Source organism: Vombatus ursinus, unplaced genomic scaffold (assembly GCF_900497805.2).
Source record: "Vombatus ursinus unplaced genomic scaffold, bare-nosed wombat genome assembly UNPS02003292.1, whole genome shotgun sequence".
NCBI lineage: Eukaryota > Metazoa > Chordata > Mammalia > Diprotodontia > Vombatidae > Vombatus > Vombatus ursinus.
The window spans coordinates 1,144,984-1,156,985 of NW_020943070.1; the positions used below are offsets into that span (position 1 = coordinate 1,144,984).

Here is a 12,002-nt window from a genome sequence, read left to right on the forward strand (position 1 = left end):
TTTGCCTACTCATTTCTGAGCTCTTAACACCACCAGAAAACCTCTAGGAGCAAAGTCAGTGTCGAGTCCTGGGGGACACACCACAAAGGGGAGACAGAAACAGGAAACCCACTCCCCTGTCCTCTGCAGGTCTGGATAGGCGACTTGATCCCCAGCATTGGCCATCATCCCCGCCATTTTGGTTCTCCACCCTTTGTTACAGATGCTCGAAGACCGTCAGGACATATGTGGCAGCCAAGGAGAACAATGTAGCTTTGAAATAACCAATTCTTGTGTTTAGCGAGCCCTTCCTACCTCACAGGAATGCCACTTTAATTCTCAGGAAATTGGCAGGTTTTTAGGTTTGCATGCTTTCAAATTGGCTGCTTTGAAAAAGGTGGAAAGCAGTTTGGAGCTCTTCCCCAAAGCCCCTAAAGGGTACATGCCCTTTGACCCTTGGATACCACTGTGAGGCAGGCATACGCCTTGAAGACATTGCAGAAAGAAAAACCCGTCTGTACCAAAAAAATAATTGCAGCACTTTTTGGGGTAGCAAAAAGGAAGTATCTACTGACGTATGCATATACATACATACGTGTGCATGTGTGTTTATGTGTTTGTGTGTGCATGTTCCCCCCCTCCCCCCCACACACACCCCATCAGAATGTGAGCCACTTGAGGACAGAAGTGGTTTGGCTTTTCCTTAGTAAGTACCTAATAAATGCTTACAGCTTACTTGATTGCCCATCAGTTGGGGCATTGGCTTAACACACAATGATACATGGATAGAATGGACAAGAAAGGATGGATTTATAAAAACCTGGGAAGGCTTGCATAAACTGATGCAGAGTGAAAGGAGCAGACCAGAACGACGGTTAATAGCTAACGCAGTGACCACAGCGCCATGACGCAGGCCTTCTCCCCATTCTGTGTCCTGGGGCTTTTGGACCATCTGGCAAAGCCTTTGGAGCTTTCCTCAGAATCATGTTTTTGAATTCATGTAATAAAATACATGGGATTCTGTAGGAAACCAAATAGAATGAATTACAGATGTAGCTTTTTTCTCCATCCAAGTTCACAGATCCCCTGAAATTTGAGGGGTCCTTGGACCCCAGGTTAAGAACTCATGCTGATAAAGAAAACAACTTAAAAAAATTTAGTAGCTTTGGTCAGTACAACGACCAGTCATGATAAAGCCTGCCTCCCACCTGGAGGACCTAACCCTGTAATTTCTCCCTCTGTGGGAACGTTCCCTCCAGCAGTACGGGTCACAGACCGCCGGGCCTGCCCACCCAGTTCTGCTCTGGTCCATGGCCTCCTCTTCCCTGGGTTAATCTGGGGGTATCCAACCAACTCGTGAGAGGTTGCCTTCGTCTTTGAGATTGCCAGGATGCTAGGGAGCCCGTGAATGCATGTGAGTGAGGGATCCTAACGGTCTCTTCTTCGATCTGCTAGTTGACGAGAAGCGGAAATCCAAGACGACGCACATGGTGCTGATGGAGATCATTAAAGAGGAAGGCCTGTAAGTGCAAGGCAGCGTGGCCCGGGGATCCTCCAAGCATGCCGGGGCAGGGAGGAGGAGCTCTGACTGCTCTGGAGGACGGGGCTGCGGCCCTTGGGACGGGAGGCTCTCTCGTGCTCCCCGTCTGCCCCCATAGTCAGGGCACCAGCCTGCAGCTGACCCAGCCAATACCCGGCTTCCGTTAGGGGGCCGGGTGTCCGCAGGGCAGTTACCGGCATGAGCCCTCACCACATACATCTGGCAGGCGGGCGTTTTGTGCTTCTGCCGAAACCAGGATCCTTTGGGAAATAGCAGTGCCGGCTTAGCCATCAGCCCTGGTGTCCATTCCAGCCTGTGTAGTGGGAGTCACACTTGTCTTAGCTTGTGGAGCCCCCCACCCCCACCCTCCTGCCCCATCTCCCAAGTACTCAGCTTCTTTCAGAATATATGACTTCGAGGGGCAGCCAGGTGGCGCCACAGTGCACAGAGTCAGGACGACCTGAGTTCAAATGTGGCCTCAGACACTGACTAGCTGTGTGATTCTGGGCAAGTCACTTAATCCTGATTGCCTCTAAAAATAACCCCCCCCCCCCCCACACACACACACATACGCGCGGGCAAATAGCTCAGGGATGGGCGGGGGAGCAGGCCACTCTGGGCCCGTTTCTGATGATTTTTGTTCCTGACGGTTTCTTTGTGTTTTTTCCTAGCCTGGCACCATACCGAGGGTGGTTTCCAGTCATCTCCAGCCTTTGCTGCTCCAATTTTGTCTATTTCTACACTTTTAATAGCCTCAAAGCTGTCTGGGTCAAAGGTCAACATTCTACAACAGGAAAGGACTTGGCGGTCGGATTTGTTGCAGGTAAAAGTGCTTCTGAGGGAAATACATGTTCTTCAAGCATCAGTTATATTCTGTATGTGCCTTAGAAGGATAGATTTTAGCCCCAATTAGTGCTGAACAAGGGGTTGTGACCTCTACTGGGTTGGCCAAGTCAACAAACATTTATTAAGCACCTGCTGTGTGCCAGGCACCACTCGAAGCATCGGAATACAAAGAAACCCAACACACAGTCCCTCCCTCCAGGAGCTCACATTCTGACGGAGAGACCGCCAGCAAACACCTGGGTACAGACAAGCTAGACCGTCTCAGTTGGGGATGTTGGGCCCAGGGAAGGCACTAGAGCAGAGCCAGAGGCATCCTGGCCCTCGTAGGGAAAGTTCAGGGAGAGGCCATGGGTGCCATCCCCACCCCCATCCCCGCATCGCAAGAGTGCAGGGAACAAAGGCTTATGAGGGTGAACTGTGTGGCAGGAGCTATGTTAGACTTGGTGAGGGGTGGCAAAGAAACCAGATGAGGAGAATCCAGACCCTCAAGAAGTACACCAAGCACTCAACCTGGAATCAGGAGGACCTGAGTTCAAATCCAGCCTCAGACACTTAACTAGCTGTGTGACCCTGGACAAGTCACTTAACCCTGATTGCCTCAAAAAAGAAAAAGAAAAAAAACATTGGGTTGGAATATTCTGAGTAAAGGGAGCATCTGAATGGCGAATGGATTATATTTTTCTACCTAAAGACAGCAAGCTTTCCCTGGGAAAGCACTTTCCCATCATCCCTCAGGGGACGGTATCTAGTGACAGTGATCTCATCTACCCATAGTCCTTTGCAGCAATGTCAAGTTTCAGAAGCACAAGAGAAAAGGACAGGCCTAGAATCTCGTTTCTGCTGTGCTTAATCAGTGGGTGTTGAACTTACCAGAAAGGCCCCCTTCAGGGACTCTCCCAGATTTGACAACTTCTCAGCACTGCCGGGGTCATACTCAGCCACTTCCTCCTTCTCTCCTATCTCTGTGCTCTTGGTGGCCTTGGACTTTTTTTTTTTCCTTAGGTGATTGGAGTCACACAGCTAGTAAGTGTCAAGTGTTTGGTCTGAGGCCGGATTTGAACTCAGGGCCAGTGCTCTATCCACTGCGCCACCTAACTGCCCCCCCTTGGACACTTTTAATCAACGTGTGTGGTGGAGTTGGGCCGTGGAGGCCCTTCGTTGTCTGGGTGGGAGTTGTGCCCTCTCCTGTGGGCCCTGGGGAGTCTTGGGCAGCTGTGTGGTGTCCCCTCCTCTAGCATCTGGACCGAGGGGGTGTTGGGGAAAGCCCTGTTGGGCCACATTGGAAACGTGCCCCTTTCCGGGACACCCAAGAAAATGCCCAGGCTGCCTTTCTCCTTCAAAGAAGTGCATCTTTTATTCTAGTGATAGTAACTGGCCTTTCTCTAGCACCTTAAGGTTAGGACAGCCTTGTTGAGCCTCACAAAAGTATTAGGAGATAAGTATGGGGAAACTGAGGCACAGGTCTGCTAGGTGGCTTGCCCAAGACCTCATTATGTCAGAGGCGGGATTCTAGCCCAGGCATTCCTGACTCTGTAAACTCTACCACCGGCCCTCTAATTGTGGAGTCTCTGAACCCTCCTAGGCCCTAAGCCTGGCTTTGGAGGAGTCTGTGTTTGTTTAAGCTAAGTGTTCCTGCTGTGAGAGGATTCTGTCTTGCAGATGGTCCCAGTGTTGATTAGTAGAATAGATGCAAATGAAATAATGAAATTATGTTTTCATTCCAACCACCTTGCCTTGCCATGCTGATCCTTTCTGACCTTTCCACTGTCAGACGGGACTTTTCCTCAGGCCGGTGCAGGGGCTTGTGCGCAGGGAGGCCCCTCAGGGTCACCTGATCCAACCACCTGGGGGACCAGGAGGTGCTGCTGTTGAAGCAGAAGACTGTTCTTTGCTTTGAGCCTCTCTATTTCTCCTAATAACTGTTGTTTGGGGTTTTTTAATCTTATTGCCAATATATTCTCAAAGTAATTAGAGAAAATGTTGCTTTTCCTGCTGGGAACCTTGTCACGGTAGAATAAACTGTGTGGGAACCAAGCATTGTTCTCTCCAAAGACTGGCAGAAACCCAGCTATTGTTACTCAAACTCTGCATTAAACTTGGGAATTTATTCCTTGCTGCTGGGTTTGTGCCTCACACCCACAGCAGTCAGCCCTCAGGCCCAGGAGGTTCGAACAGAGCCTGCTCAGCTCTGGATGCTGCCCGGGCCCTTGGGGCTCACGTCTGCTGGGGCAGGCTGGGGCAGCTGGACTCAGGAGGTCTCTTTACACTGTACGTCAGGGGCGTCAGCAGGGGCTTGGAGGCATTGCCCACTTTTCATGGGCTTCCTTGAGGAAGTTAAGTTAAGGCAGATCAGAAGGCTTGTGGGCAGGATTCCAGACATCCACTGAGATCCACCTATCATCTGTGTAGTGCGCTCTCCTCTGCTGCACATTGTTGGGCTGGGGCCTGGCCCAGAGAGTGGCCGACTCCTCCTCTTGGGGTGCTCCCTGAGGAACTGGGGGGTGGCTCCTCACACTGGTACTCACGAGCCCCCACCGGCGTGCTCCCTATTGAGTATCTAGTAGCTGAGAGCAACTGGCCAGCCAGAATTAATTTTTTTTTTTTTTGCTTTTTTTATGAGGCATTTGGGGTTAAGTGACTTACCCAGGGTCACACAGCTAGTAAGTGTCAAGTGTCTGAGGCTGGATTTGAACCCAGGTCCTCCTGACTCCAAGGCCAGAGCTCTATCCATAATTAGTGTTTTGTTAAGGGCAGTTGCTAGAAAGTCTGGGATCTGAAAGTACATACAGAAGCCAGGGCAAATGTGGGGTCGTGCTCAGAGCACATGTGGCCTGTGGCTGCCAGAAGTTCTTTTCTCTTTTCATGGCGGTCCTTTTCCTTTTCACTGTAACTTTCCACTGGGCTCTTTCTAGAGCTGCCCTTCCTCAGGGTGTCTAGTTTATCCTTGGCTACTGCTCCTGGCTCTGTGGGAAGTGCAGACCCCTGATCCTTTGAGGTTTGGGGGAGGGGGCAGTCAGCTCCTCCCTCCCAGCCCCAGGTCTCAGTGGCTTGGCTGTTGATTGATTGATTCAGTGGAGGAATCTGGGCTTTTCATGTTCATTTGGGATGGGGCTGACCTCCAGCCTTAGATTCATATTTACTTTCTGTTGGTCCCTTCCCCCTGCCCCAAAACTGAACCCTCCCTTCTAGCAGATACAGCTCTTCATTTAACAGTGTACACAGTGTTCTGACCCCTTAGCCCCCAACCTCTCTCCTGAGAGGAGGGAGGTAGATTTCATTAGCTTTTATTTCTCCGGGAACAGCAGTGTTCAGCAGAGGTCCCTAACTGACTTCAGCCCCTGCTGGGTAGAGTATGTTCTGGGCATATGATGAAGCATAATTAAATCTGTGTAGAGGTGGGAGGCTGCTAGGCCACAGTGTCCTGTATGTTGTCTAATGAGGCACTGATGGGCTTTGTACCCTGGCCTATCAGTACGCCAGTAAGCATTTCTTAAGCACTCTAGGCCCAAAGACAAAAATGGAATAGCCCCTGCCCTCCAGGAGTTTCCGGTTTCCTGGGGGAGGTGTGTGTGTGCACTTCTCTCTGAGGCAGCTTGTGGAAGAGTTGCTATAGCAACAAATCATCGCCTGGTGCTTGAGCGTCTCCAAAGACAGACCCACAGCTAGTCCATCCTTGAAGCCTTTCCCAGGTGGGCAGGCTGGCCACTGTGACCCCTCCGAGCACGGGGAGGCCTAGGATATCAAATAGAGCCACAGCAAACCTGGGGCATGACAGGCCCGGGTCACTTCACTGGAATTTTCATTTGTCATCACATGCTCTTGGGGCTTGAGTCAGCAGCCTCAGTTTTGTAATTCTGTACAGCAGGAGAGGAAATAGATCTTGTCTCCTGGGCACTCCCTGCGGCATTCTTTGAGGAAGCGGCGCTCCCTGTGCGCCTGCTTTGAGATTCCTAAATCAGAGCCATCTGGGTCCTGGAGCTTCAGGGACACCACTGCTCCCTGGGGTCCTGCCTGCCATGCTAGATTGTTGGCACCTCTCCGAGTGGATGCTCCAGGCCTGCCTTCTCGGCCCTAGTAAATGTCACTCTCCTTCTGTTAATTATTTCAGGACTGTCCTTTAAAAGAATATGTTAAAGTCTCAAGATGATGTTAAATTGGGATGATGTGTTTTTAAAAGAGAAGCACCTGGCCTCACTGTGTGGTTCCAGCCCAAGGCCTCCCTGTAGGAGCCAGGCCCCTGCCCCTCCTGAATCTTGTAAGGAGCAAGCGGAGCGTGCTGCTTGTGCCACTGTCCCCAGCCCACTGCTTGCTGCCTGCTTGTCTGAGTGGACGTGTGAACGTGTGAGAGCCGGGGCTTCTCCCCACCGGGCCCTCCCTGGGCCTCACTGTGTCTCGGGTTTGTCTTGGTAAAGACTGGCCCCCGCTCACATCAGGGGCCGGGAGCGGTGGAGGTGCCTGCTCGGGGCTCGTGCTGCACGGTCAGCAGGTCACTTTCGCTGGTCTTCACGTTGCTCATTTGGAAAGTGGGGGAGTTTTTTCCTCTAAAACAGCCCACAGCCAAGATGCTGTATTGCGTCTTGGGCAGCGCCCACAGCAGGGGGGTTGCTGTCGCACCGCGTGAGGGATAGAAGGTTGTGCCTGCTTTTCCAATGAGGAAACTCCAGTTTTCATGGTCAGAGACAGTGCTATTAGTGGTTCTCTCTCTGTCTCTGCATGTGTCTGTGTCTCTCTCTCTGTCTCTATCCCTCTGTGGTCTCTTTGTCTCCCACCAGCCATGTTCCCTTCTGAACCGCTTCTAACAGTAGAGGCTTGTGTGACCCCCAGCCCAGCCCAGAGAGGCCCAGGCCCTGCTTTGATGTTGGTGTCTGTCCTCCATGTCAGAAGAGGTGGCAGCCGGGTCAGCGGTGACACTTCCCTTAGCCCCGCCTCTACTTCCTTTCCCGACCCAGGTGTGGTGAACGTGCTCCTGACCACGCCGCTATGGGTGGTGAACACGCGGCTGAAACTCCAGGGGGCCAAGTTCAGAAATGAAGACATCGTGCCCACCAACTACAAGGGCATCTTAGGTGAGGGCCTCCAGGCGGTGGCTTCCCACTCCCAGTGGGATGCTTTTTCTGGACTCAGGTGTCGATCCCCGTCCTGTCGATGACCCCACCCCAGGGGCGCCCGTTTGTCCCTCGTTTCCTCCCAGTCTCTGAGTTCGAGGGGCACAGCCAGTGGAGAGGAGGAGCAGGCGCGCTTCCTGCATTGGCCAGACCTCTCCCAAGGCTTGGCTCATTGCCCTGGAGTCGTGCTGGAATGCAGCGTGATTGCCCTGTGTGGGAAGGGGTACCGGCCGAGCATTCTGAGCTGAGAATGGCAGCCTCTGGGCAGGCGTCTCTGTGACAGGGTTTGCTGGCCCGGTATCTCCACTGAAGCTGCAGGGCTAAGGCAGGGAGAAGGATGGGGCCAGTGATTTCCTTGGTAGGAAGAAGAAATGCCCTTCTCCAGTGCAGGTTAACCCCTTCCCTCTACAGAGCCTCAGAGAGCTGCCTGGGGCCCTGATAGGAGACAGGACGTGCCTAAGGTCCACAGTCAGTGGGCATCAGAGGAAGGACTGGAAGTCAGCTCTCTCCCTGCTGCCGCACGCAGCCTCTGTCAGGGGCCTGTCTGGGCCTTTCTGAAAAGCTGGTCCCTAAGCTGCCCGCTGGGCCCTCTCCCCTCTGCCCCTTTGGTTCTGGAGCTTCTTGTCTCCTCTTGTGCAGACGCTTTCCACCAAATCATGCGAGATGAAGGGATCCTGGCTCTGTGGAACGGCACGTTTCCCTCCCTCCTGCTGGTCTTCAACCCAGCCATCCAGTTCATGTTCTACGAGGGGCTCAAAAGGCAGCTCCTGAAGAGACGAGTGCAGGTACAGGCCATGTGCGGGAGCCAGGCCTGTGAGGCGGAGGGCCAAAGGGGCTTTGGGTCCTGGCCCTTGTGGCCTGTGGCATGGGGGCTCTGGGTCCTGCCCCTTGTGGCCTGTGGTGAGGGGACTCTGGTTCCTGCCCCTTGTGGCCTGTGGTGTGGGGGCTGTGGGTCCTGCCCCTTGTGGCTGGTGGCATGGGGGCTGTGGGTCCTGCCCCTTTTGGCCGGTGGTGTGGGGGCTGTGGGTCCTGCCCCTTGTGGCCTGTGGTGAGGGGACTCTGGGTCCTGCCCCTTGTGGCCTGTGGCGTGGGGACTCTAGGTCCTGCCCTTTGTGGCCAGTGGTAGAGGGACTCTGGGTCCTGGCCCATGGCGGGGAGGCTCTGGGTCCTGGCCTTTGTGGCCAGTGGTGTGGGGGCTCTGAGTCCTGGCCTTTGTGGCCTGTGGTATAGGGGCTCTGGGTCCTGGTCCTTCTAAGGCTTAACTCTGTTTTCTTCCTTCTGCTGGGCAGCTTTCTTCTTTGGACGTGTTTGTCATTGGGGCCATCGCTAAAGCCATCGCCACCACAGTCACTTACCCGATGCAGACACTGCAGTCCATTCTGAGGGTGAGTATGGGCCTGTCACGGGAGCCTTTTACCTGGAGCCCAGGGCAGCTCTGGGGAGCAGAGGCTCGCCAAGCCCCAGCTGCAGGTCTTAAGGCCTCACTGTTTGATGAGACCTGCTGGGAAAACCAGAAGGCTCTGTCTCCCGTGTCCCATCGTGTCCCGCAAGAAGCTCACAAGCCCAAATGGACACATGAACTTGGCGTAAAAAAGATCACATTGTAAACACATTAGAGGAGCTTCATACGGCACAGGGGGGAAAGAGAAGAACGTGTAAGATGAAACGGGCTTTGGATGACACAAAAGTGAAAAGGTTTTGTACAGTCAAAATCAGGGCAGTTAAAATAAGGAAAACAATAACTGAGGGAAAAAGTAGGCAAAACATAGGTCAGAACCACGACCTTGCTTTTTACAAGTGTTTAACCATCCCACCTCTCCCCCGAAACTCTGAAGGGCAGCTGTGTCCAGGAGCAGCAGGACAGACCCTGTGTCTCATGCCCGCTCTGCACTCTTCTCTGGGTGGTCTTCACTGTGTAGGTTCCCCTTGGATTGGATGGAGCCTTGCTTTGGGCCATTTCTTGAGACATATGGGCTTTCAGAAATCTCAGATTTAGAAGACTCAAATTGGGGATGTCTTTACATTTTGAGAACAAAGAATTTTCAAAACCTGCGACATTGCCCCCGAGACAGTGAAAAGCTTGAGAGACAGTGTCTGGGTAATTAACAATCAATTTATTAATTAGGCTGGCTGATAAATCAATAAATTGATGAACAGTGGTCTCTCTCAGTAACCAAAGACAAAACCATGAAGATCACTGAGTACTTAAATACCTTTGGAAAAGGGGGTCCCCCTGAAAGGTGAAAATCAGCCCTAACTGGTGAACAATTAATGAGGGGGTAGGCTTTTTTTTTGTGAGTCATTTGGGGTTAAGTGACTTGCCCAGAGTCACACAGCTAGTGAGTGTTATGTGTCTGAGGCCGGAATTGAAATCGGGTCCTCCTGACTCCAGGCCCAGTGCTCTGTCCACTGCACCACCTAGCTGACCCCAGGGGGTGGACTTTCAAATGAGGAGGTGGGGCTGAAAACCCTCAACCCCTCCTGCAGAGAACAGCCTTGATCACGAGACTCAGGGCCCCCCCCCCCCCCCCCCGCTCTCAGGACAAAGGAATCCATTTCTACTCAGACCGCTTTCGATGGTTTTCTCCTGCATGAGCTGAGTCACCCTAAACTCCCGTGGCGGGGTGCAGGGACATGGGCTTAACGGATTCTGCTTACACTCCAAACAGAAGTAAGGTCTTCCAGTTGGGTGGGGTCCTGCCCAAGGTCACAGAGCACACAGGTGCCTGAGGGTTAGGCCAGTCTCATCTGTCAGCCTTGTCCTTCAGAGACTGACTGAATGACCTACAGGGGCTGTCCCTGAATGAGAAAGGACAGAGAAAAAACCTTTATGCTGATTTCATAATTGGTTGTTAATATAACAAAAAAACAATCACTTCTCTCACCCCTCTTGTGCTACTCCCATGCCCCCTTTTCTTCTGACTTCTCCAAAGATGGCCAGGGTGGCCTTTAGCAGATCTGCGCAGTGTGGACCCCCAGCGGCCTTTGTGCCTGGTGCCATGGCAGAGGGTCATCACTGTGCTGGCCCCAGGGGGATGAAATCGGGGTCCCCTGCCAAGGCCCAGATGAGTGTGAGGGCTGGGGATGGCGGAGGAAGGACTCATTGATGAAACTGCAAAAGAAAAGCAAGATGGGGCCCGACTGCTCCCCTCTCATTCTGACACAGCAGCTGATCCGGGAGCTAGGTCTTGGCAGTTACAGGCACTGCCCAGGAGCCCAGGCTCCAGCGGTCTCTCCAGCTTAGCCAGGAGCATTGAAGGGGTTAGTGAAGTCACAGCTTCGTTTTAGGGCTCAATAAGTCGATTCATTTTGAGTTCCATGTGGGAAATCCACCAGAATGCTGGTGGATTGCTCCTTGCTCAGCTCCTTCTTAATCATACTTAGCTTTCACAGTGGCTACTTAGCGGAAATGTTTGTGCCTGGTAATGGCCCTCCTCAATGGCCCCTGGTGGTCTGGACTCCTCCCAGGCAGTGCCAATGGAGCCCATGCTTGGGGAGGACTGACCATGTGGCCCCCAGCTAAGAACCAGCCTGGAGGTGTTTGCCAGGGGCTCCCCCTAGGTCTGCTGCTCAGAGAACATGTGAAGGGCCTGCCCTCTGGGTCGCTGGAGGGAGCACCTTGCCAGGCCTCATGGGCCCTGGGAAGAGGGAAGCCCTCAGTCCAGTGGCTTCCAGAGACGCTCATGGGAACACTCACGTGATTGGTTCCCCAGCTGTCTGCTGATTAACCTCAGGTGGAAGAGCAGAAGAAAGGAGAGATGGTCATCGTGGCCTTGGTTAGCTGGGGCTCTGTCCGCTTCACTGAGGAGGAGAGGCCTCTGATGAAGTGTGACAGGCCATTCGAAATGTCCTCATGACTGCCTCTCTGTGCAGATGCTAAGGTGAGTGCAGCTCAGAAAATAACTGCTGGGGGGTCTCTGTCTGCATCCTTTTCCCAGTTTGGACGTCACAGGCTGAACCCTGAAAACAGAACGTTAGGAAGCCTTCGGAATGTTCTTTATCTTCTTCACCAGCGAGTGAGGTGAGTCCCTCCCTGCCCCTCCTGGTCCTCTCTGATAACAGGGAGACCTCTGCCAGTGTCTGGGGGGTGGGAATGGGCTTCATCCCATGGCTTCTCTGTTCATTTACACACTCAAAATTTATTATTAAATAAAATAGGCTTAAATTCAGGGCCCCCACCAAAAAAAACCTGCAAGAATTCTCCTTACTGTCTCATTGTGAAATCTCTGCTGCTCTCCTGCTCTCCCAGACAGACAGGGATCTTCTAGTCCTGGCTTCTCCTGAGGGGTGGGAGTCACCTGGGCAGGAGTTCTAGCCACTTTGTCTCTCTCTTCACTCTCCTTCGTCATCGTAAAAGTGAGGGCAGGAGCATAGGGGCCAAGGCTGTTTATTGGAGCTCTGCCACTGAGCCTGTAGAAAGAAGCATCGCGTGATGCATTCATTCACATGACCTTTCCCAGCCAGCAAAAAACCAGTAGTCACCTCCTCACTTAGTGCCTCTCTTCCTTTTCTGTAGAACTTGTTGGGGGCTG

At 52.8% G+C, this 12,002-nt stretch overlaps 1 protein-coding gene across 2 annotated transcripts in view; it reads left to right on the forward strand.

Annotated features, from left to right (window-relative positions):
• The window catches only part of SLC25A17 (solute carrier family 25 member 17), a 33,284-nt gene that overhangs the window by 19,670 nt on the left and 1,612 nt on the right, over positions 1-12,002 (forward strand). For both annotated transcript variants that reach the window (XM_027871612.1, XM_027871619.1), the window contains exons 3-8: positions 1,435-1,501; positions 2,191-2,342; positions 7,315-7,431; positions 8,110-8,255; positions 8,760-8,855; positions 11,409-11,491. In XM_027871612.1, the coding sequence (XP_027727413.1) occupies positions 1,435-1,501; positions 2,191-2,342; positions 7,315-7,431; positions 8,110-8,255; positions 8,760-8,855; positions 11,409-11,491 (661 nt within the window). The remainder of the gene's footprint in view (positions 1-1,434; positions 1,502-2,190; positions 2,343-7,314; positions 7,432-8,109; positions 8,256-8,759; positions 8,856-11,408; positions 11,492-12,002) is intronic.